Source organism: Gadus morhua, chromosome 5 (genome assembly GCF_902167405.1).
Source record: "Gadus morhua chromosome 5, gadMor3.0, whole genome shotgun sequence".
In the NCBI taxonomy this organism is placed as follows: domain Eukaryota; kingdom Metazoa; phylum Chordata; class Actinopteri; order Gadiformes; family Gadidae; genus Gadus; species Gadus morhua.
The window spans coordinates 22649832-22675247 of NC_044052.1; the positions used below are offsets into that span (position 1 = coordinate 22649832).

At 45.4% G+C, this 25416-nt stretch overlaps 2 protein-coding genes and 4 long non-coding RNA genes across 11 annotated transcripts in view; 1 reads left to right on the plus strand and 5 right to left on the minus strand.

The window, feature by feature from the left end:
* The window catches only part of LOC115544457 (uncharacterized), a 993561-nt gene that overhangs the window by 57930 nt on the left and 910215 nt on the right, over positions 1-25416 (minus strand). The window lies entirely within an intron of this gene.
* LOC115544474 (class I histocompatibility antigen, F10 alpha chain-like) overlaps positions 1-25416 on the minus strand; it is a 126880-nt gene that overhangs the window by 1786 nt on the left and 99678 nt on the right. The window contains exons 1-8 of one of the 4 annotated variants that reach the window (XM_030357462.1): positions 6953-7114; positions 4884-5150; positions 4370-4648; positions 2916-3236; positions 2682-2783; positions 2414-2437; positions 1922-1989; positions 607-726 (exon numbers count right to left, since the gene is read on the minus strand). In XM_030357462.1, coding sequence (XP_030213322.1) covers positions 721-726; positions 1922-1989; positions 2414-2437; positions 2682-2783; positions 2916-3236; positions 4370-4648; positions 4884-5150; positions 6953-7007 — 1122 coding nt within the window. In that variant the 5' untranslated portion in view covers positions 7008-7114 and the 3' untranslated portion in view covers positions 607-720. Of the gene's footprint in view, positions 1-606; positions 727-776; positions 843-1921; positions 1990-2413; positions 2438-2681; positions 2784-2915; positions 3237-4369; positions 4649-4883; positions 5151-6952; positions 7116-25416 lie in introns of those variants that run through there. The other 3 variants (XM_030357460.1, XM_030357459.1, XM_030357461.1) reach the window with 3 other exon arrangements.
* Positions 12908-17266, minus strand: LOC115544505 (uncharacterized). 3 transcript variants are annotated; one of them, XR_003976884.1, is made up of 7 exons: positions 17144-17266; positions 16751-16823; positions 16608-16674; positions 15725-16266; positions 13478-13727; positions 13235-13307; positions 12908-13027 (listed from the first exon to the last, which is right to left on the minus strand). It is a non-coding gene; the product is annotated as an uncharacterized LOC115544505 (long non-coding RNA). The 3 variants fall into 3 exon arrangements; XR_003976883.1 differs by having other exon boundaries at positions 16751-17266; XR_003976885.1 differs by lacking the exon at positions 13478-13727 and having other exon boundaries at positions 15603-16266; positions 16751-17266.
* LOC115544512 (uncharacterized) lies at positions 14080-15421 on the minus strand. The gene is made up of 3 exons (XR_003976892.1): positions 15360-15421; positions 15007-15152; positions 14080-14523 (listed from the first exon to the last, which is right to left on the minus strand). It is a non-coding gene; the product is annotated as an uncharacterized LOC115544512 (long non-coding RNA).
* On the minus strand, positions 21241-23268 carry LOC115544514 (uncharacterized). The gene is made up of 3 exons (XR_003976896.1): positions 23207-23268; positions 22210-22270; positions 21241-21665 (listed from the first exon to the last, which is right to left on the minus strand). It is a non-coding gene; the product is annotated as an uncharacterized LOC115544514 (long non-coding RNA).
* On the plus strand, positions 23301-25416 carry LOC115544511 (uncharacterized). Its single transcript, XR_003976891.1, has 2 exons — positions 23301-25093; positions 25242-25416. It is a non-coding gene; the product is annotated as an uncharacterized LOC115544511 (long non-coding RNA).

Here is a 25416-nt window from a genome sequence, read left to right on the forward strand (position 1 = left end):
AAAGTGGAGAAGATTCCGTTAAGCCTGAAAATGAAACCCTGAAAAGTTAGAGTCTACCACAACATGAAATAAGCAGACTGGAATTGGGAGTTGGAAACTTTATTGACAGCAAAAAGAAAAAAACAACTTGTAATATGTTAATTATAAATCCCACAAGACCAGTGTATTCCAGCAACTCTAAAATATTTTCCAAATAGACTGATGTGATAATGATTATTTTTTATATATATATATAGTATTAAAGAAGGACTAATTAGGGCCAAGGACAATCTGAATCAACGGTCTGGATTACGGCCCCTTTATAATCCTAATAATATCATATTAAACATCTTAAACATTATAAACCCACACGTTAAACAAACGTTATGCGGTGAGCAACCGCATCCTAACTAAAATGGCCGCTCATGAGGGAGATCATGTTGCCATGGTTTCAAAGCATCAGTTACAGATTGGCGAGTCAACCAATTACTCAACAAATTATCAAATGCACAATTTAATGGAATATGACAGTGATTTTAGTTGGTAATAATCACTTAGTTATACTGTAATAAGAGTAGACAATGATTTCCTTTATTTAAGCTTTCTTGGGGATTAATTGTTGTTTTCCAGATCAAAGGGAGTCAGAGTGTTGTCGTTGAGTCTGAGGCGATCTGAGCCCCACACCTGATGGTCAGGATTATGAATGATGATCAATCCTCCAACGAGAAGCCTCTTCATCATTCAGCTCTAAACACCAAGGGAGCACCGGTCAGCTCCAACCATCTATCAGCACCTCACTGCTCACTACCTCCTCATGAGCCCACCACATGATAGGGCTTGTACCGTGGGACTCCTTGGAGCCTCTTTCATATGGCAGATCGTTTGTGTAGACAGCATGAGGTTAAAGAGATGGTTGAAGCATTATAAGCATTATTGTTAGCGTTTAGCTTCTACCTCATGTGAGTAAACCACATAAGAGGCAGCTAGCCTCTAGCATATAAACAGGGTCCCCACACACAAACACCCGGTACATAACAATCATATTTCAAATCGATGAATCTATTTAGGGTTAAAAATTGACCAAGTTGTGAAAACTAATACTATTACAATATCACTATCACTGATGAATACTGTTATAAATGTACTATCACTGATGAATACTGTTATAATATTACTGTCACTGTGATAAAGTACAAATTATACAACGGGGGACCTAAATCCAGCGATCTGATTGGTTCCCAACTGTTGTATAATGAGCGTATACATAACTGCTATGACGCCCGATCATTTTGTGAAAGTTTGCACATCACTCCGCGCCTGGAAGTAGAAACAGTTACAAAGAAAAACATATGTTGGATGATGGAGAGCGTGTAAATGTTGTTACTCCGGGAGTGAGCAAGGCGATGGAGAGACTAACGAAAGCTTAGGCACATGGCGAGTGAACTGCTCCATAGGATAAATTGCCGGCGAACCGCTCTATCGGAGCATTCTCTCGGAGGGACGCTAAAGTGTGTTGCATAGCGACCGTCGATGCATAGCGGCAGCCAGGAGGGACTACTTTTTTGTATTCTTTAATAAAACGGCTTAATGTAAATGTAGTGTGTCTATGACTTTTGTTTCGCCATAACAGTAACCGTTGTATAAAAGCAATAGATCACTTCAGTCAGTGGTATGTGCTCATTATACCACTGTGAAGGGGGTCGCCGGCCCTCCGCTGCGCGTCGGGGCCGGACAACGCCCCTTAACAGTGGTATAATGAGCACATACCACAGCCTGGCGGGATCTATTGCTTAAATATATTACTGTGATGAAGTACTATTTATATTACTGGGATGAAGTACTATATATATTCCTCTCATGAAGTACTGCAGTAATGTACTGTGAAGATATTAGTGCCCTCCCACCCATCCTCCAAAGAGTTATGATGTCACAGAATACTGACCTTGGGGTCAGGGGTCGGGGCCAGAAGACGTTTCTGTCCCTCAGGGATCTCAGAGCTGGTGTCAGAACCTGGCAAGAAGCAGACGGTGAGGAGCTGAACGGATCTACAGAGCTAGATGTATCTAGATCTATAGAGCTAGGTGTATCTAGATCTACAGAGCTAGGTGTATCTAGATCTACAGAGCTAGATGTATCTAGATCTACAGAGCTAGGTGTATCTAGATCCACAGAGCTAGGTGTATCTAGATCCACAGAGCTAGGTGTATATAGATCTACAGAGCTAGGTGTATCTAGATCTACAGAGCTAAGTGTATCTAGATCTACAGAGCTAGGTGTATCTAGATCTACAGAGCTAGGTGTATCTAGATCTACAGAGCTAGGTGTATCTAGATCTACAGAGCTGTATAGTCCATAGACCAGTCACCATGGTATCTGTGTTGGTAGTATTGTTAATCATGAAAGCAGAACTGCAGTAAAAACACACGTTACTCACCAGCTGCTGGACGTTTGGCTGAATCTAAGGATCAGGAGAATGATCAGTGTGTGACAGTGGTGAACATCCTCATGTTGTCTACTTTCATATTCTTAATGCCTCAACATCACTGGGGCCTGGACCTTAGAGGAGGTTCTTCCTCCAGTGATGGAGAGGTTTCTACCACCAGACCGCTAGAGTATCACGACGACCAATCGGAGTCCAGGAAGGGACGCAGCGAGGGGGCAGGAAGTAGGGGCAGCTGGGGGTCAGGGGTCAGCTCACTCACCGTTCCTCTTCCAGTACCAACAGACTCCCGCCAGGACCAGAGCTCCAACCAGGAGGAGGGCCCCCGCCACAGAGCCAGCGACGAGGAAGGACCCCGGGAGCCCTTCAGGGGAAGAGAGAGCAGGAGATCAGGAGGAGGGCCCCAAGGAGGTGGAGGTGGAGGTGAGGTGGAGGTGAGGTGGAGGTGGAGGTGGAGGTAAGGTGAGGTGGAGGTGAGGTGAGGTGTGTTCCCTACCTCCGTCCCTCCCAGTCTTCCCCCAGTTGGTCCTGATGAGGGCGGGGTCCAGGGGGGTGGGGATGTCCTCGAAGCCTTTCCGCTGGACCACACACTCGTACCTCCCCCAGTCCTCCTGTGGGACGGCCGTGAGGTCCAGGTCCACGCTGACCTGGAAGGTCCCGTCGTGGTTGGGGAGGACCTCCCCGGGGTCCACCTGCTCATGGAGCTCCTGGCCGTCTCTCCTCCAGAACACCACCACCCTGTCAGGGAAGAAGCCTGTAGCATGGCACACCACTGGGGAGGAGGGGCTCCTCTGGAGCAGAGACACCCGCGGACGCTCTGGAGAGAGAGGGGGGGGGGGGGGGGGGGAGAGAGAGAGGGGGGGGGGGGGGAGAGAGAGAGAGAGAGAGAGAGAGGGAGGGGGAGATAGAGAGAGGGAGAGAGAGAGAGAGAGAGATCTTTTTGATTTTAAACTTTCATGGTTTTCAAATCTTTTTGGTGCAAAAATAGGGTACCTCAAATAAAAAGCCTATTTTCATTGATGGGTTTCTAACCCCTCTACCGTCTCAGCTACTCTTCACTCTCTGTGCTCAGTGGAACAGTGATCATACAGTGCGGTTTGGTTTCTGCAAACGCCCGGACTCCCGTTACATCAGCTATCGTCATGACTCTATAGTAACGATGATAAACATAACCCAAGTTCACGGGTTAACAGTTCATTAACCAACACAACACAATGAAACATGGCGGATAGCAAGAAAAAGGGCAGACAGTAAAATGTAAATTGCATAAATGATGGTGTATTCCTTCAGCGATCAACAGTGGTTTACCTATGTGCCTGCTCTGAGATCACGTTTTCTCTAATGAGGCCATGAAACCCTCACGGTTACAGGAACATTTATTTAAAAAACCTCCTGACAAGGCATCCAAAGATCCGGCCTACTCCAGTCTCTGAGGGATCACCGTTCAAGGCGTCCTACAATCAACATCCTGTTCGCCCGGAACGTCAATCAAAGTGAAAGCGGGATGTTGGCGTCTTACAATATAGCTTTATTAATGGCTAAGTCTGGTGATGTGTTTAGCGATTGGTCTGATAGTTAACTGTTACTCACTTGATTATTCAGGTGATGTGAATATGTTATTCACGTAAAGTGCACATGATTTTTGTCCATTATAAAATTACGCGTCTTGTAGCTTACATTTAATGTTCCTTTTGATAAAAAGAAAACTACATTACAACCAATGCTGATGTTGGCGTGTTTCTTTCTTATCCAACCAGCCTCCTATTGCTTATAGCAGATAAAAATAAAAATAAAATGTATTCAGGCAGCATAGCCCGAGTGTGAGTGGGGTTGGTAATGGATACAGCCGACCCACGGGGAGGGGGGGGGGGGGGGTTCACTACTGCTGTAGTGTATCAGTTAATCCACCAGACATGAGTCGGTCACGCCCACCAGGTCATGTGACTCTACCTGTTCTCTGCAGAGTGCTCTTCCCATAGGCCAGGTACTTCTTTAGCCAATCAACACACTCCTTGGTGTAGTAGTTCTTCCTGTATTGCTTCACAGCTCTATCCTGATCCCATCTCAGTTTGGTGGGGACAGCCTGACGTACTGGAGCGACCCAGGTCAGGGTCTTCAGGTCAAACGCTATGAAGTCCTCTCCATCGTAGGCATACTGCTGATGACCATCAGTAGTATCATCCTCATCATCCCACTCACAGCCAGACATCACCTGAAACACGTGGCCACCTGAGAGAGAGAGAGAGAGAGAGAGAGAGAGAGAGAGAGAGAGAGAGAGAGAGAGAGAGGTTAACGGTCTGTCTGTCTGGGTGCTGCTCTAGAGGTATTATGGGATGCCCCCTGTGGTCAGTGTGTGTGTGTGTATGTGTGTGTGTGTGTGTGTGTGTGTGTGTGTGTGTGTGTGTGTGTGTGTGTGTGTGTGTGTGTGTGTGTGTGTGTGTACATATATAATGCATGAACATACCTCCCGTCTGGTTGAAGCGCTTCTTAGCCGTCTCTACGTTGCCCTTGAAGACCTGCTGGTAAACCTGATATCCTGCAGTCTGCCCGTCCCAGTAGTCTGGGTCCTCTGTGGTGACCTGGTCCATCCAGGCCTGTTTGGGTACAGCTCTCTTACTGACGCTGTCATAGTGAACAAACTGAACCTCATCCACCATCCCAGCAGCAACATACTCTGGGAAGGATGAGAGGCCAGACGACGCCATGTCGAAATACCTCAGAGAGTGAATCACTGTGGACAGACAGACAGACAGACAGACAGACAGACAGACAGACAGACAGACAGACAGACAGACGGATTAATGCTGTACATCACTTGAGACAGACAGACAGACAGACCACCCCCCCCAACGTGTGGCTCAACCCCCTCCCCCCCAGCTTGTGGCTACGCCCCCTCCCCCCCCCAGCATGTGGCCCGCTCCCCCCCCCCCCCAGTATGTGGTTCCGCCCCCTGTCTACAGAACATTTATGGAGGATTTCTTTTAACTGTATTGACATCTCTCCAGGTTACAGTGAAACGCTTTGTCTAAGCTTAATTTGAATCCTCCACTCAACTAGGAATGGGTTAACCTAGCTATCTGTGTTCTATACAGGGGGAATGGGTTAACCTAGCTATCTGTGTTGTATAGGGGGAATGGGTTAACCCAGCTATCTGTCTTGTATAGGGGGAATGGGTTAACCTAGCTATCTGTGTTGTATAGGGGGAATGGGTTAACCTAGCTGTCTGTGTTGTATAGGGGGAAAGGGTTAACCTAGCTATCTGTGTTGTATAGGGGGAATGGGTTAACCTAGCTATCTGTGTTGTATAGTGGGAATGGGTTAACCTAGCTATCTGTGTGGTATAGGGGGAATGGGTTAACCTAGCTATCTGTGTTGTATAGGGGGAATGGGTTAACCTAGCTATCTGTGTTGTATAGGGGGAATGGGTTAACCTAGCTATCTGTGTGGTATAGGGGGAATGGGTTAACCTAGCTATCTGTATTGTATAGGGGGAATGGGTTAACCTAGCTATCTGTATTGTATAGGGGGAATGGGTTAACCTAGCTATCTGTGTTGTATAGGGGGAATGGGTTAACCTAGCTATCTGTGTTGTATAGGGGGAATGGGTTAACCTAGCTATCTGTGTTGTAAAAACCTCTACTCAATAACAAACATTGTAAATACAGACTCAGACACAGTAGAGCAGACAGTGTCATCACACACACAACAAGATTCTTCAATAGCTTCTTCCCTGCAACAGTGCGACTGATGGCATTAACAGAGAACATCTGAAAAAATACAATGTGCAATATTGTATTTCATTTATTTATTTAATTTATTTATTTAAATATATACTCACCACCCTACCCCCACTTCCTACGTGCAATAACGCTGCTACATGTGGTTATACAGTATGGTTGCACTGTTGAATTCAATTTAATTTAATATGTATATATATTTTTACATTTTAAATTTTAATCACTATCTACTGTGGTGCTCTCTAAAATGCAATGCACAACAAAATTGAGATAATTTGTCCTTATCTCAATTTTTAAAACTTTTTATATTTTTTATTATTACTACTTATTGTGCGGTGCCCTCTCTCTCTCTCTCTCTCTCTCTCTCTCTCTCTCTCTCTCTCTCTCTCTCTCTCTCTCTCTCTCTCTCTCTCTCTCTCTCTCTCTCTCTCTCTCTCTCTCTCTCTCTCTCTCTCTCTCTCGCTCTCTCTCTCTCTCTCTCTCTCTCCCAACAACCCAACATCATCATCCGGTTTAGACTCAGACTAACTTTCCTTTTCAAAAAAGGAACTTTTCCTCCTTCACCCAAAATGAAACGGAGTCGAAACAAAACACAAACTGGTTTCTGAAAATTCGGTTTAAATATCGGAACAAGTGAATGATTAATCATCCTGTGGATTAGTTGTTCGAGTTTGTACACAAACGCAGTTTCATATCAACAGTAAAGACAGCGAAACTAAGCACTGCTTCGGTACCACTATAGTTCTAGTTCCGGGTCTATATATAGTTCGGACCGAGACGCTCTGAAGGGTCCTACCTGCAGACCCCCCGGAGAGGAGCCCCAACAGCAGCAGCAGTCCCAACGCCCCCATGCTGAGTGTGGAGGATGGTCGTCTGGTCTCCTGAAGTTCTGAACCGGCGGGACTCAAAACTATGTAAAGATCAAAAACATGTGAGCAACAAACAACACAAGTCAAGGTTATTAAGTAATGAAATAGAACTCAGTATCTCCGGTGATGTGCTCGAGGTGTGGGTGTGTCCGTAGCGCTGCGGGGCGGGGGGCGTTATCAACACAGTGAGAGCCGACTGTTCTGGGAGCCGTAGAATGAACCGGCAAAACTGAAAGAGAAAGTAACCGAGTGACGCAGTAAACCCGCTCAGACCTGCTCCGCTCCTGGTTCCCGGTCAGACCAGGCAGGGGGCATTTTAGGCACGGTTTTCTATGAAGTACCATAACATTGTGTGGGAAATTGGCATATTGGCGCCCCCTCTGGCTGAAGGCGCACCGCTGAAAAGGTGCCGTGCACAGACGGACTGAAACTCCCACTGAAGTGGCGTAGGGTCATGATACCCCCTCTCCTGGTCCCGGGTGAGGTCATCCTTCGGAGGCTGACACGATGCCGAGCAGCGCGGCGGTGCTAGGGTTAGGGTTAGGGTTAGGGTTGCATGTGTCATCATTATTTACTGTGTCCATACTTTATATTTCACTGACGATACCCGTCATGACCAGTAGATGGAGCCAGATCTCCTTAGATTCCTTCGTCTCCGACAAACTGCTCTAAAAGGTTGAGAATGATCGGGCCCAAGGCAGGGTACAGTCCACTTTCCAGAGAGATTGATAGAGCGACGTCCTTCTTCATTTGGATAGTTATTCCCATCTCTGATTGGCTGATTTTTCATGAAAGTAGGCTATTTTATTTCATCAACCAAGTCCCTGATATAAAATTACTGGGCCGGTGGAATGCAGACATCATCCTTGAGAAAGTCACAACGAATCTCTAACTAGATGATTATTCTGTCAACTGGACACCGCGATCACACAGTACTGGATTGGATTCTCCTGTCTTTTTTATACAGATTTTGTTTTTCTCCCCTTTACGAGGATAGGATTTGCAAGTCTCGTTTGTTTTTGTCCTCGCTTCGTGTATTTAGTGAACGATCATCTATAAATCATCTGTAAATACGGCATGCTTACGGAAGTCAATTCCCTTTAGAATGTCTCTGCATGAGTAAAACATATTTTAGTACACCTGTGTATCAGGTGATTTGGCCGCCCCTGTCATCCCAAAATCTAATTGGTCATTACAATAATAACCTTGATTGCTGAGTAGCAATAGGAATCAGATCACAAACCAGGCCAATTTTGTTATAAATGACTTTTAGACTCAGTGTTTTTAGTGAGTTGTGGGCCTAGAGGTAGTGTGCATACTTTCAAACTATTATTTGATACAATTCTATTCACTTCTATTAGTCTTCTCGAGTCAATCCAATTAGTAGATCCCTTAATCACAGTCACAGCCTCAATCGCTACTCTACTCTACTGTCTGCATTCGATTAAATTCCATTCTATTCTACTCAGCACTCCTCTTCTCTAGAGTCCTGTACCGTAGACGTTCCTCTATCTCTGTGGTTCGTGTCTGTTTCTTTATATTTGACAGGAGGATGCTGTTGAAGTTGCGGGCGATCCTGCAGTATGGCTCTCACCCTCTCCACAACGCTGTGGTCAAACAGAGGAGCTCCTTCAGTGAGACTCATTGCTCCTAAATGCACCACTGAGTGCCACAGGAAGTCATTCCTGCCTGTGGCCTTTAAACTCTAGAACTCCTCCCTCTGATAATCTGACAAAGGACTGTTTAAAAGAAACAAGCTATCATTTTTTCATTCATTCACTCTTCATTTTCATTGCTTTTTGCACATAAAACAGAATGTTAACATTGTATTGTTAATTTGTGAATATAACCCACTAAGAGATGGCATGAACATTTCACTTTATGAGGTTTTCTAACGTTAATATGAGTTCCCCTAGCCTGCCTGTGGTCCCCCAGTAGCTAGGAATGGCGTTAGGTGTGAAAAGAGCACCAGGTATTCTGCTCCGCCTTTGAAATATGAAAGCTCAGACGCCCCGATTTAGAATGTGGCCCCATATGTCGTCCGAAGGGGCCAAGTTACCTCCCCTTCCTCTGCCTTAACCGCCCAGAGAATGTAGCCTATGGCGACACATTAGTGCCATAATTCACTAATGTGATAAAAGATGCATTCGGGCGTATTATATTATTCCACACGCGTAGATATTATCTGCGCGCACGCAAATTACCTATGCGCACGCAAAACAGCCTCTCGCCCGCGCAAATTACCTCAGCGCGCGCAAAACAGCCTCTCGCGAAAGATGTTTTTACGCTCGCTCGAATTAAATTTTGGCACTATGGGGGAGGGAACCAAGGCAGGGCGGGCTTTCCTATGATTGGCCGTTTCTGAAACGCGATATTTGATTGACAGCCCTCCTCTCATTCAATTCTGAATTGTACAGTAAATGGCTGAAACGATAGTTACGTATTGTAACTCCAGATTCTATGAGTATAGGCGCAGCCTTTTAAGTGTCAGCCTCATTGTCCTTTAAATAGCTGAAGAAAAGCTGTTTATTGGGAGCAGAACGTCTGCCGGCGCCCGACTATATCTGCGAAATGCGGACGTCGTTGAGGCACGCCGCACGCGGACGTAATTGAGGCCCACACTGTTGGTGGTCGGGGATTACACATTTTTCAGTGCTACGGCTCACGCCTAGGGATAACCCAATAGCGATAGCCTTAAAAGGCTGCGCCTATACTCATAGAATCTAGAGTTACAATACGTAACTATCGTTTCAGCCATTTACTGTACAATTCAGACTTGAATGAGAGGAAGGCTGAGGAGGGCTGTCAATCAAATATCGCGCTTCAGAAACGGCCAATCATAGGAAAGCCCGCCCTGCCTTGGTTCCCTCCCCCATAGTGCCAAAATTAAATTCGAGCGAGCGTAAAAACATCTTTCGAGAGAGACTGTTACGCGCGCTGAGGTGATTTGCGCGCGCTGAGGTAATTTGCGCGCGCAAAGGTAATTTGCGCGCGCGCAGAGATCATTTGCGCGCTCGCAGTTAATATCTACGCATGTGGAAAAATATAATACGCCCGAATGCATCTTTTATCACATTAGTGAATTATGGCACTTATGTGTCGCCATAGTAGCCCACCAATGAGACAATGAGCTACGACCGTGCGAGCGCCACGTGTGTGTGTGTGTGTGTGTGTGTGTGTGTGTGTGTGTGTGTGTGTGTGTGATTACACACTGTAGCGCACGTGTTGTACACTTCTTTGTTATTTGGATAACCGTTCTGCTGTTGGTGTTGTGGCGCGTAACCCGTCGGTTCTCTGACGTCTCTGGTCTTTCCACCATGAGACTCGTAGTGGGGGTTATCTCATCCCTGGTTGAGAAGGAATTGGGGGAAAGGAACTTTGGCTTTGACTCCCTCAAGTGCATGAACCGCGACGTGGAGAAAGGGATCGTCTCCCCCGGAGCCCCGCTGCCCGCTGCCGAGGCGCTGGTGCCTCGGCAGCGGGCAGCGGGGCTCCGGGGGAGACGATCCCTTTCTCCTCCACACCGCGGCTCAGTCTACTTCAGATTGATGTGGAAGTGGAAGAACCAGAGACGATCATCTCCCGCCGGAGCCCCGCTGCCGAGGCGGTGGTGCCTCGGCGTAGGGACTGTACGATTAGGATCTTCAACGTTATGCCTCGTAGCAATAGGATACATACTGTATCACCTTACATCTCTCATGGATTACAGTCATTTTTAAACTAATTTAATTATATATCTTATACTTCACCTACATCGTAGTCGCTTAAATAAGACTAATTGAATGAGAAAAGTAAACATAGTGGGAGGGGTAGGAAGGTTAGGAGGGTTAAGGTAGCGTGGGTTTAGGGAGAGAGGGGAGGTTAAGGTCAGGGTAGAGGCAGGGCCGGCGCTCGGCATAGGCGAGCTAGGCGACCGCCTAGGGCGACAAATGCGTTGGGGGCGCCCTCTGGTGGCGCCCTTAATTAAAAAATATATCAATTAAAGTATACGACGCGAACGGAGAAGCGAGGGGGCGCGGGAGCAATTGGCAGGGCGGCCCGAAACCGTCAGCGTAGCACCCCCTCCCCCGCTCGGAAGACCTGTCCAGGGCGCAAGTTGATTTCGAGTCGCCTTGGGTGCCTAAACGGCCAGCGCCGGCTCTGGGTAGAAGGAGGTTAAGGTGAGGGAAGGGGCAGTTTAAGATGAGGGCAGGTTAAAGTAGAGAAGAGGGTAGGGAGGAGTTTAGTGTGAAGGGAGAAGGGAGGGGGAGGTTAAGGTAAGGGTAGATGGGGGACGTTAAGGTGATGTTAAGGTGAGAGCAGTGGGGAGGTTGCGGTGAGAGAAAATTGTTTAATGGTAATAAAACCCCACACAAACATGCAGAATTATAACAGAATTTATTTCATAAACACTTATTATACATTGTATGCGTTTGTGAGTGTTTGCACATTGAAACATTTTGGCAAAGCGTTAGAGCAGTTCATCGTAAACCAGCCAGGACTCAACCATCTCTCCCTAACTCTGTCCCTAACACTGAACCCTAACTCCTTGAAGGACAAGGAACACTCCCACTGCGGGAAGGAAGGAACCCCTGGTGGAACACGTTAGCATCCCAACGTGCAGCAGATGGTGACAAAGTCACGTTGTGTGAGTGTAGGGGATGAATCCTCAGGCCTGCGATGATAAGCTGTGATTAGGCACCTTTTGTTGGTCACTGAAATGTTGCCAGAGAAGAAAATGCAGTGTCACGTTAAACAGGTCATTACAACAGTAGTTAATCAACACAATATCCTAGCTCGTGTAATCTTCAGCAGAGGACTACTGACCTGAAGGGCTTCAGCTGGTTAGAGATGCAGGTGTGAAGCAGCTCAGTGTGAAACAGCTCAGGTGTGTCCTTACCAGACTGAACACAGCTCTTCAACCGCTCCTTGCAGAAATAGATGACATGGATCACTGTCACTATTCAAAATGAGACAACATTCAGTTATTTAGCAGACCCTCATCCAAAGAGACTTGTGATGACATGCATTCTGATGCATGTGATTACGTGTATTCTGCCTTGGGGTTGGAGCCCAGTGCCATCTGATGGAGAGCCCAACACCCCATCCTGCCCAGTATCAGCACCACCAGTACCATCTGATGGAGAGCCCAATACCCCATCCTGCCCAGTATCAGCACCACCAGTACCATCTGATGGAGAGCCCAACGTCCCATCCTGCCCAGTATCAGCACCACCAGTACCATCTGATGGAGAGCCCAACACCCCATCCTGCCCAGTATCAGCATCACCAGTACCATCTGATGGAGAGCCCAACACCCCATCCTGCCCAGTATCAGCACCACCAGTACCATCTGATGGGTAGCCCAACACCCCATCCTGCCCAGTATCAGCACCATCAGTACCTGATTCCCCTTCAGGATGCACAGGCTTCCGCTCTCTCTCCTCCATGGTCATCCCTGTAGAGCCGGGTGTCACTCGCCCCACCAGTAGGCAGGTCCTCCAGCCGTCAGTCCCCCTCCTCGTGGAAGTCTGGGCGTAACAAACAGCGGTAGTTTGACCTCAAAGTCTGGCAACCGTCACAGTGGTAGTTCTTCTGCTCTGGTAACATGCATCAGCAGCTGGTGATAGCAGTGGTTTGATGGTCTGGTAGGTAGCACAGCACTGGTTTGTGCGGTCTGGTATCAGTGGTAGTTTAATGGTCTGGTAACAGAGCACTGGTTTGTGGGGTCTGTATCAGTGGTAGTTTGATGGTCTGGTAACAGCGCACTGGTTTGTGGGGTCTGTATCAGTGGTAGTTTGATGGTCTGCTAACAGAGCACTGGTATGGGCAGTCTGGTATCCGTGGTAGTTTGATGGAATGTCTGGGAGTAAACTACACAGTTTATGCCAACTTACTAGTAATGCATGGCTCCAGATGCACGGCTCCTCCTTCAGGTCTCGGGGTTCCTGGTCCGGTGAACGCCACTAGCTGAGCCATGGGGGGTGGGCTTCATTCTTTGGAAGGCATTCTGAACTGTAGTGCTGGATGGAGTGTACAAGATGAATAGAGATTTATTTTCCTATTTGAAACATGCCCCAACATAGATACTCTGGAAATCATTGTGTAGGACCAAGCATCTTCAGTTATTTGTAACTCAGGAATCTAAAAGTGTGAATTGAAGAGTGCACTTCTGGTTGTCACATGAGGAGATTATGAGAATTCAATGTAGACCAACAGCTGTCATTTACCTTCCAAAGACCTCACGTAGTCCAATTGTTGTCCTCCAAGGGGATCCTGGTGGGTCCTCTGCAGCCTTCACATCTAGAAGAGAAATGACTAAGAGTCTAAATTAAAATATAAACCCAGGGACTTTTCTCAAATTAATTTTGGTCAAAAGGATGGCTGAAGAGACAGCTGTAGGAGAGGTTAAGTGGCTCGTTTAGCAGCAGTAGTAGTACTCTATGGTGCGTTGAGGTGAGTGTGATAATCACCTCAGAGACGGGTGTCTTTAGCCCAACGAGGGATGTCCTTCCCAGCAGGTCCTCCAGCACTGCTCCCCACTAGCTGCCCTCCACCACGGGTCCTATTCTGGACAACAAACAGGTGGTTTCACCTCCATGTCTGGTGACAAACAGGTGGTTTCACCTCCATGTCTGGTAACAAACAGGTGGTTTCACCTCCATGTCTGGTGACAAACAGGTGGTTTCACCTCCATGTCTGGTGACAAACAGGTGGTTTCACCTCTATGTCTGGTGACCAACAGGTGGTTTCACCTCAATGTCTGGTTACAACAGTGGTAGCTCGTCTAACATCTGGTAACAAACACCCTTGCACTTGTAAAGCGGTAACAAATATCAAACTCTTAAGGTTACATTTCAACTTATTGAGTAATGTATAAACTATAGTGGCAGGAGCAGCAATAGGGGCAAAAACAGCCAACTACTCGGATGACCCAAGATATTATCTCAAATCACAGCTTGGGCAAAATTTCACAGAATGAAAATCAGAACTACTACCACTAAGAAAAAACAAAAAACTAAGAACTAAAATAATGCCTGGCCTTAGGCGTTTGAGAACAGCTTTGTGGTCAGCCTCGGTCCCTCCTGGCGCCCCACGCCTCGCCCAGGAAGTCCTGTGAAGTCAGACAGCATCATTATAAACACGTTCTGCCGTCTGGTTTCATACAGGATGTACATGTGATTCAATTTCGGAAGACAACGTGCTCCAACTAAATAGCTGTGCTATAACTTCCTAGCTTTATTTATTAACTAGAGACACACAGGTTGGCCGTCTTAAGAAAGACGAACGTCCACACACTGAAGGTACTGAACCAATCACAATCAAGCATATTCCCCAATATAAATCCTTGTAACTCAATTATAATTAAAATGGATGCAAAATGGACACATCAGAACAAATATATTCCATAGTATCACAACAGCAAGTTAAATGACCCAATCAAACGCCACTTACACTGGTGAGCCTGGCTCCCCGTCCTCCACGTCTCCAGCCGTCCTGACCACCCTGCAGAGCTCACCTTGGGAAGGTCATAATGTTATAGATGGGTTCATACGGTGGCATCAATGTGAAACCCTCCATACCAAAAGTTTGATGGTCTGGTAACAGAGCACTTGTTTGTGGGGTCTGTATCAGTGGTAGTTTGAGGGTCTGGTAACAGAGCACTGGTTTGTGGGGTCTGGTATCAGTGGTAGTTTGATGGTCTGGTAACAGAGCACTGGTTTGTGGGGTCTGTATCAGTGGTAGTTTGAGGGTCTGGTAACAGAGCACTGGTTTGTGGGGTCTGGTATCAGTGGTAGTTTGATGGTCTGGTAACAGAGCACTGGTTTGTGGGGTCTGTATCAGTGGTAGTTTGATGGTCTGTAACAGAGCACTGGTTTGTGGGGTCTGTATCAGTGGTAGTTTGATGGTCTGGTAACAGAGCACTGGTATGGGCAGTCTGGTATCCGTGGTAGTTTGATGGAATGTCTGGGAGTAAACTACACAGTTTATGCCAACTTACGAGTAATACTTGGCGGGTAGCCTCATGGTGTTCCTCCAGATGCACGGCTCCTCCTTCAGGTCTCGGGGTTCCTGGTCCGGTGAACGCCACTAGCTGAGCCATGGGGGGTGGGCTTCATTCTTTGGAAGGCATTCAGAACTGTAGTGCTGGATGGAGTGTACAAGATGAATAGAGATTTATTTTCCTCTTTGAAACCTGCCCCCAACATAGATGCTCTGGAAATCATCGTGTAGGACCAAGCATCTTCAGTTATTTGTAACTAAAGGAATCTAAAAGTGAATTCAAGAGTGCACTTCTGGTTGTCACATGACGAGATTATGAGCATTCACTGTTGACCAACAGCTGTCATTTACCTTCCAAAGACCTCACGTAGTCCAATGGTTGTCCTCCAAGGGGATCCTGGTGGGTCCTCTGCAACCTTCACATCTAGAAGAGAAATGACTAAGAGGCTCAATTAAAATATAAACCCAGGGACTGTTCTCTAATTAATTTTGGTCAAAAGGATGGCTGAAGAGACAGCTGTAGGAGAGGTTAAGTGGCTCGTTTAGCAGCAATAGTAGTACTCTTTAGTGCGTTGAGGTGAGTGTGATAATCACCTCAGAGACGGGTGTCTTTACCCCAACGAGGGATGTCCTTCCCAGCAGGTCCTCCAGCACTGCTCCCCACTAGCTGCCCTCCACCACGGGTCCTATTCTGGACAACAAACAGGTGGTTTCACCTCCATGTCTGGTAACAAACAGGTGGTTTCACCTCCATGTCTGGTAACAAACAGGTGGTTTCACCTCCATGTCTGGTGACAAACAGGTGGTTTCACCTCCAAGTCTGGTAACAAACAGGTGGTTCCACCTCAATGTCTGGTAACAAAGAGGTGGTTTCACCTCCATGTCTGGTGACAAACAGGTGGTTTCACCTCCATGTCTAGTAACAACTGTGGTAGCTCGTCTAACATCTGGTAACAAACACCCTTGCACTTGTAAAGCGGTAACAAATATCAAACTCTTAAGTTTACATTTAAACTTATTGAGTAATGTATAAACTATAGTAGCATGAGCAGCAATAGGGGCAAAAACAGCCAACTACTCGGATGACCCAAGATATTATCTCAAATCACAGCTTTGGCAAAATGTCACAATGAAAATCAGAACTACTACTATTAAGAAAAAACAAAAAACTAAAATATTGCCTGGCCTTGGGCGTTTCAGAGCAGCTGGGTGGTCAGCCTCGGTCCCTCCTGGCGCCCCACGCCTCGCCCAGGACGTCCTGTGAAGTCAGACAGCATCTTTATAACCACGTTCTGCCGTCTTGTTTCATACAGGATGTACATGTGATTCAATCTCGGAAGACAACGTGCTATAACTAAATAGCTGTGCTGTAACTTCCTAGCTTTATTTATTAACTAGAGACACACAGGTTGGCCGTCTTAAGAAAGACGAACGTCCACACACTGAAGGTACTGAACCAATCACAATCAAGCATATTCCCCGATATAAATCCTTGTAACTCAATTATAATTAAAATGGATGCAACATTGACACATCAGAACAAATATATTCCATAGTATCACAACAGCAAGTTAAATGACCCAATCAAACGCCACTTACACTGGTGAGCCTGGCTCCCCGCCCGCCCTCCACGTCTACAGCCGTCCTGACCACCCTGCAGAGCTCACTTTGGGAAGGTCATAATGTTATAGATGGGTTAATACGGTGGCATCAATGTGAAACCCTCCATACCAAAAGCTTACCTGTGCGGTTGGATCAACATCTTGTGCATCACACAGGTTCAAGAAAGCAAGTACTGGAGCTGCGCCTCCCACACTGTTGACACAACATTCATCAGATTAAAAACAAGACATCACAACGGCAATAACATCACACTGGGATCACATGGTAACAACCACTACAAACAGGAGGTGATGCAGCTACTTTTAAATGCTACTCTTGTGCTACAATTACCATATTTGACCAGCTGTACCATTTGATTTGTGCAAATGACAACATTGAGCAACTCCTTTTACTTCTGAAGTCTAGTAGAGGCCACAACAACTACAGAAAGTTATTCAGCCCAAGCCCTGAAACTGAAAGTGCCCTTACCTAACAGTTAAAATGCCCTAACCTAACCGTTAAAGTGCCCTTACCTAACCATTATGGACTTCTTAGACCAGTGGTGACAGCAGGGAGGTGTGGAGGCAGACACCTGGGGACACAAAATACAGTTACAAGTTCAGCTCGGTACAGTTATCTAGTCCATATTACTGTATAAGCATGTTGGACATGGTTCCATGATTTTAGCTGCTGATTAATTTCATAAGGTTACCTAACTATTCACCACAAAAAAATAATAAAAAAGTAATTCCATGCATTTTGGTAGAGTTTAACTGAAACTTACAGCCCAGATATTTACCTCACTAGCAGTATCAATAGTTAATTTAATAGTAAAATTATACTTTGCCACATTCAGCTGCTGGGACGATCGTACTCCGTAGTATGAAAATGCCAAATTGTCTCCGATCTTATTCGCGACTCAAAAATGTGCGGGCAAGAATGTAGTTCGGTATGCAGTGAGAGTCAGTTGACTTAAGTACAGCGCAGTTAGCCAAGACGTAGGTAAAATTTGGAGATAAACGCACAACAATTCAGAAACTAATGTTATGTTTTAGAATTATGTCTTACCTAAAGCACAAGACAAATTTGCCAGATGGTTACCGGTGGAAATCGGGTACTGCCAGTACTCAATAGTGTAAACACATTAGTGATGAGGTTACGCAAATGCCAATCCTGATCGTACTGAAAGTGACCCAATAGGGTACCCTCGTTAGTGATGAGGTTACGCAAATGCCAATCCTACTCGTACTGCCAGATGACCCAATAGTGTAAACTCATTAGTGATGAATGATATTCCAACTGGAATATCAACACTAAAACCTAACCAGCAATAAGTAACGTAACCAGCACCTCACCTTGAGCTGAACGAGGATGAAGAACTTGGGGTCCATCGTCTCATCTCACAATACAGCCAACAGACTTACCTTGAGTCGATCTAGTAGTTTGTTGCTGTTGGTTTATGTACAGAACTAGTAATTTTAACTACACAGTTCCCCCCATCTAACAAATTGACTAACAATAAACAAGGCTTAGAACTGTACAATAAACGTATAACCATCATGTTGGGTAACCACAGTTAACCCGAATATCTCTGGCATCCCTTATCTCAGACCACTTTTGTAAATTATCTAGATATTTACAGGTATAAAGTGTATTTCTTAGAGAAACAACGTGCTAAAATAAACCATTAATCTCCCCTCCCCTTAACAGAGCTACAGACTTGAGATGCTCTTACACCTTTTGTCCATTTCCTTGCTACTCTCCAAACGTTGCATTCACATTGCATGATTGTTGCCTTACTGATCTGGGTGTGGTCTTTGTGACCAGAGATGCATGGTAGGATAATATGCCGTCTGAAGACCACAGTTCTGTAGATGTACCCCCTCAGAAGAAACCAAGTGTTCAAAGGCTGTCGTAACACCAGTTACACAAACTGGAACATCCTTCAGGACCGCGACAGGGTCTCCCCAAAGAGAGACACCAAGGGTAGGATGGGAGGGCTCCAACAGTTAGCGAGTGGAATACAACCTAGCTCCTACTTGAGAGAACCATGGAGCAGATTTCAATGTTCCTCTTCATACATCTTGAAGCCCCAGTGAACGTTTCTTTACCTCCTCCTCTGGAGAGCAGCATAACTGCAGCTTGAAGAGGACCATGGTTGGGATGTTTCCAAGGTTGGTTTCTGAATCAAGCGGACCTATAAATTATACCTCGGCCTGAGCTAGGCTTTCATCACAGCACAGAAGTCTTCATCCAGAGGGCCCGCCAGCCATCGTCCTCCAGGGTTAGGAAGGGCAGCCACGTCGCCGACTCTCATGCTTAAGTAACCATTTCCAAAGATCTTTTGGTACATTTCAAAACTTCTGTCCATCCGGAGGCCATCATCCATTGTTTCAGGCATCCATTGCTCCTTCCCATCGTAGACCTTGTTTGTCGTGACGATCTGAACCTGTTGGCGTTAAATCAGTCAGTGCCTGTACCACTCACTTTGTTTCCGTGGTGATTTGGTCGGGCTGAACTCATCCAGAAACGTAGCTGAAAAGTCAAAACATATAATGGGCCTCCACCTAAAGCAACAGTTTAAATCTTGAGGGGACCAGAACCCTGGCCACGCTCACACATGTAGAACCCCATGCCGGTTAAAAGCTGACCAGGCTCACATGTAGAACCATTTGCAATGTTAAAAGCTGACCACTCACATGAACCATTTGCCAGGTTAAAATCTGACCACTCACACGATCCATTTGCCAGGTTAAAAGCTGACCACTCACACGAACCATTTGCCAGGTTAAAAGCTGACCACTCACACGAACCATTTACCATGGTTAAAAGCTGACCACTCACACAAAGAACCATTTGCCAGGTTAAAAGCTGACCACTCACACAAAGAACCATTTGCCAGGTTAAAAGCTGACCACTCACACAAAGAACCATTTGCCAGGTTAAAAGCTGACCACTCACACAAAGAACCATTTGCCAGGTTAAAAGCTGACCACACAAACCATTTGCCAGGTTAAAAGCTGACCACTCACACAAACCATTTGCCAGGTTAACTTAAAATCTGACCACTCACACAAACCATTTGCCAGGTTAAAAGCTGACCAATCACACGAAGAACCATTTGTCAGGTTAAAAGCTGACCACTCACACCATTTGCCAGGTTAAAAGCTGACCACTCACACGAACCATTAGCCAGTTTAAAAGCTGACCACTCACACGAACCATTTGCCAGTTTATAAGCTGACCACTCACACGAACCATTTGCCAGGTTAAAAGCTGACCACTCACACGAACCATTTGCCAGGTTAAAAGCTGACCACTCACACAAACCATTTGCCAGGTTAATCGCTGACCACTTACACATAGAACCATTTGCCAGGTTAAAAGCTGACCACTCACGCAAACCATTTGCCAGGTTAAAAGCTGACCACTCACCCGAACCATTTGCCAGGTTAAAAGCTGACCACTCACACAGAATCATTTGCCAGGTTAAAAGCTGACCAAACAACCGAACCATTTGCCAGGTTAAAAGCTGACCACTCACACAAACCATTTGCCAGGTTAAAAGCTGACCACTCACACGAAGAACCATTTGCCAGGTTAAAAGCTGACCACTCACACGAAGAACCATTTGCCAGGTTAAAAGCTGGCCACTCACATGAACCATTTACCAGGTTAAAAGCTGACCAATCACACGAAGAACCATTTGCCAGGTTAAAAGCTGACCATCACATGAACCATTTGCCAGGTTAAAAGCTGACCACGCGCACATGAAGAACCATTTGCATGTTAAAATCTGACATAGGAACCCCATGCATGGTCAAACTCTGACCAGGCGCACACATGTATGTAAGAAATACAAATTTCAGACTTCATTAACAAGTAGTATAGACAAACTATTGTTACATTTAGGACATTTGGCATTCAAAATAGTTCTGGTTAGGTGTCCTCCAGGAAATCTCTGCACTACACAAGGAGCAGCCGGAAATCAAACTAGCATCCTTCCGGTTACAAGTCAACCCGCACTACCTCTGAGCCAAGCCGTACCCGTTATCATACTCATCGTTAAATATTGTTCAGTACTGTCCGCAGTGATGCTCAAATTCAAATGGTGCCGCTTAATGAGCCCGAGGACGGGGCCAGGATTTGATGGAAGGGGTGAGGTAGGTGGTCTGTTGAGAAGGCCCACCCAGTGGAGGGGTGGTGGGTCTTGAACAGCAGGATCCTCTTCATCCCATCTGAGCAGCAGGCCGATGAGCCCTCTGCTGGCTCAGATGCAAGTCTTTCTCAGGGCTGTACTGCAGAGTAATGGGCGAGGCCAGCTGGGCCTGGAAGATGGTCCCCTCATATCAGAAACCAACCTGGAAAGACCCCAACATGGACCCATTCTGAGCTGCGATTGTGCTCTCCTCCAGCTGTGGAGGTAGAGAAACCGTCGCTACGGCTTCAAGATGTATGGAGGAGAACGTTGAAATGTGCTCCATGGTTCTCCGGTGCAGGAACCAGGTTGTGTTCTAGTTGCTGAGAGGAGGAGCCCTCACATCTTGCCCCATTCGTTTCTCCTCAGGGGAGTCCCGTCACCATCTTGATAGACTTTCCCCTTCACGTAACCGACGTTACGATGGCCTCTTAAACACTTGGTTTCCCCTGAGAGGGCACGTCTACAGAACTGTAGACTTCAGACAGCACAGTACCCTAGCATGCATCTCTGATCGCTCAGACCAGACCCGCATCAGTAAGACAACACACACGTAAAGTGATGCAAGGTTCAGGGAAGTAGTGGCGAAGTGGGCAGAAGAAAGTCTGAACACAACCCTGTAGTATGTTATAGCTTTACCCATAAAGATCCAACTAGTGGTACACCATTCACTTAGAACCTATACTGCACTACTTTAAGTTTTAACTATATCAATCTTCACCCATCGACCCTGACCAACCAGACCAAACAGGGGGCCAAAATGATGCCCCAAAAAGGAAAGATCTGGACTTACAGTTCGCAGTTTCTTCTTCATGGTTCAATTGGGATACTCACAGAATCTGTTTATTCTTCTTGACCTGTGAAGGAGTAAGACGAGCCGATCAGTTTCAGAGTACAAATTAACGACTGAACACAGTAGCAACATTGCTTCATGTTCATTTAAACTATTCAATCGTTCCTCTTTGGCAACCATCTAATCCTACATTTCTAGAGTCACCTACTCAAGTTAAAAAATACCTGTTCATCATTAGGCTTTTGATATTTTCAATCAACTGTTACCATGGAAGTCAGTGGGCTTCAATCTTCAAACGTATTCTAGTTAAACGTAGAAATGTCATTAAAACTTGAAACAAATATTTGTTTACTCAACAAACCCTTAAACAAAAATCCCAAAACAACACTGATACAACCATTAAGGGTTCAATTAATACATGACTAGACCAACGCATTGACTCTAAACCTCTTAAATCAGCCACACAACCAGCATGAACACCAACATCCACTCACGACACCCTAATGGTCCAATATCCTTGAGGAAACACATTTAAAACAGTTCACCTCCAATTACATCCAAAATTATTAAACATATCAAGTCGGCCTCGTAGATAATAAACTACTCACAGCTGCTCCAGATCTTGCGGTCCGTTTTACTTCGAAAAGTGTTCGTGACCTCGGGGTTCACCTGGAGAACAGAAGAACAAAACTATCATCAGTCACTCATAACCGGTAACCGGAAGATTCCCATCACGTTGTGGTTCAAGGTCTTAACCATTATTAAGATTACCGTACACTGATCTAATAGACATTTGACTGATAACGGTTGGGGAAACCAACATATGATTTATGATAATCTACTGAACGAGACTCAGCAGCAGATGGATCAACGCAAACAGCGCGAGCCGCCACAGGTGACATCAGTGAAGATGAAGAGGGGCCCTCATTTAATTAGTGCATCATCCAATTAGAATGAGAGTCAGGTAGAAAGCTAGATATATTCTATCCCATTTAACTGCAAAGATTGCTCTTCAACAATCCACAAAGCCAAGTGAATAGCTTCTAAGCGACTTATTTTGTTCACATTCAAGTCAATTCAGTTATGTCGCTCTACCGTCTATCTAGAGAGAAGAATTGTACGCCGTCATTTTCCCGCACCCTTTTACACTCTCATGATGGAGGCCATTTTAAAGTTTGATTGAGGTCTCGTGCTTCCATGAGTCGAGTTTCTGCCTTTAATAGGTCCATGGTTTCTGGCGAGTCAGACTGGGGCGTGTTCCAATACTAACAGAATTCCTTCAAACATACAATAATTTCAATGCAAACAGGTATCCAAATCAATAAGACAATATAGGTCATAAATACATTATTTGCAATAAACTGTTTGAGGAATAGAAGACATAATATTTAGATTAAAATACTAAATCAAAAATCCTTAAAAAAAGGGAAAAATCCAAACAATACAACCAAGGGTTCAATTAAAGTGTGATTTTGCCAAGGTATCAGACACAACAGACCCATATCTACAAGGAAACACTCATTTAAAACAGTTCAACTCCAATTACATCCAGAACTAACATTATTAAACATATCAGGTCGGCTTCGTTGATGATAAACTACTCACAACTGCTCCAGATCTTGTGGTCCGTTTTACTTCGAAAAGTGTTCGTGACCTCGCGGTTCACCTGGAGAACAGAAGAGCAGACCCGTCATCAATCAGTCATAACCGTTAACCGGAACATTCACACCACGCTATGATTCAACTTCTTAACCATTATTAAGATTACCGTATATTGAGACATTAGTGATAAACGGTTCGGGAGATGTTTCGTTTTTTTGAAGAAAGTAACGCGACGCAGCAACGGATGATCGATCACTGCAAACAGAGCGCGAGTCGCGACAGGTGACCTGATTACCGCGAGACGAACAGGGGCGTGTTCAGGGTTGCTGAAGCTTTACGTGATGATGAAATTGTTATCACAAAATATTGATCTATAATATCTATGTGCAATGTGTGTTTATTACTGAAAAATTACATGAACATTTTGAAAAAAAATTGACAAGTAGATTCAGCTGTTGGCTTCCACCAAATCAGGTCAGAACGGCATGCAGCACGGGACGGAGGAAAGCACGACTAGGGCTGAGGAAATGCAGCTACAATAAAGAATGGGAATTTATCTATCCCTGGGTGAAACCAGTGCAAGGCAATTCTGGTAATGCTTTGTGTGAAGATCGCTTGAGTCATTTTTCCATTTCACACGGAGGTGAATACTTCGTGAAACGACACAGACAATGCGGGAGTCAGAAAAAACGTTATTATTGTGGCGACTCCTCCGGGGTCGCGCAGGGGATCCTGGGAATTGGTGTTGATAGTTGAAAAAGGGGCTTTTGTCAACTTGTTTTGTTGTTAGGTTAAGTGGGGTTAATGGGTTCGGGGTTGTGTGTAGTTGTGTGTTGTTTAAAGTTAACATGTGTGTGTATCGTTGCCGCCACCATCACTGACTATGACATGTTTGTTCTTTGGATGTGCTGTTTTCCTTTTACTTTGGTGGTGCGTTAAATAAAGGCGACTCTCGTAGTCGTGCGGTGCGATTTACTTTAATAGATGACAGCAATTTAACTATCTTCACATTTCTATCATTGGAATGATAATAATTAATAATATAATTATTATATTTCATTATAATATATTTATCCCCCGCCCTACCATTCACAGAGCGAAGATTATGACGACAACGTCTCAATTTGCGGGACGTGTACAATGTAATATAAATGCGGGACTGTCCCGCACAAAGCGGGACATATGGTCACCCTACGCCGAAGGGTACTGTTACCCGTCTGTGACAGAAGCTAAAGTGCCCTTGCCAACAGTCGGAATTTGCAGTGAGACTGTTGGTCTGACAGTTTATCCCCAAGTGTCTGCCAGTTCATCACCGAGTGTCTGACAGTTTATCACCGAGTGTCTGAGTCGGCGACAGTCATGCGGTGATGCGGTTATTTGGTTCACACACACACACACACACACACACACACACACACACACACACACACACACACACACACACACACACACACACACACACACACACACACACACACACACACACACACACACACACACACACACACACACGTTTCCCTGACACTTATCAGTCAATGATTTATTTGCTTGTTTCACTTTTTCTTTGAACTTCATTATCTCAATATTTCTTATTATTCCGATGTTTGATTAATCAGGCCTACCTTAGCACAGCTAAGGTTGGGCTGGCAGCATGCAGTGATATGATACACTGATCGTTTAAAACAGCCCTTATGGAACGTGACCACATCTTTACTTTCTGTCTCCAGAGAGAGAGACCCGAGTCTCCAAGCAGTCAAGTCTCAAGTAGGTCAAGTCCAGTCTCCCAGCAGGGAGTCTGAGTCCAGTCTCACAGCAGGGAGTCTGAGTCCAGTCTCCCAGCAGGGAGTCAGAGTCCAGTCTCACAGGTCATGTCAAGCATCAAGTCTCCAGGTCTGCTTTCACACATATTATTTCAAATTCATAATGACTTTTTTTAAATTAATTTAGCATAAGAATGTTATTTTATCCATAGAATGTGAACTATTTTAATCTTGTTTCAGACTTGACAGTCCCTGTGTCTCTTTAATAATCTGCTCAGGTTTGTTGGCCGAATTCTGCTCTGTTGACGAGTGATTGATGAGGAAGCATCGACTCTGTGGGCAGCTATGGGATTAACACATTTATTACCCAGCATACATTTGGGGGTGATACGCTTGTGTCTGTATGTTTTAACATTAACTGTTAGTTTGCAAATAAAACAACTATTCATTCAA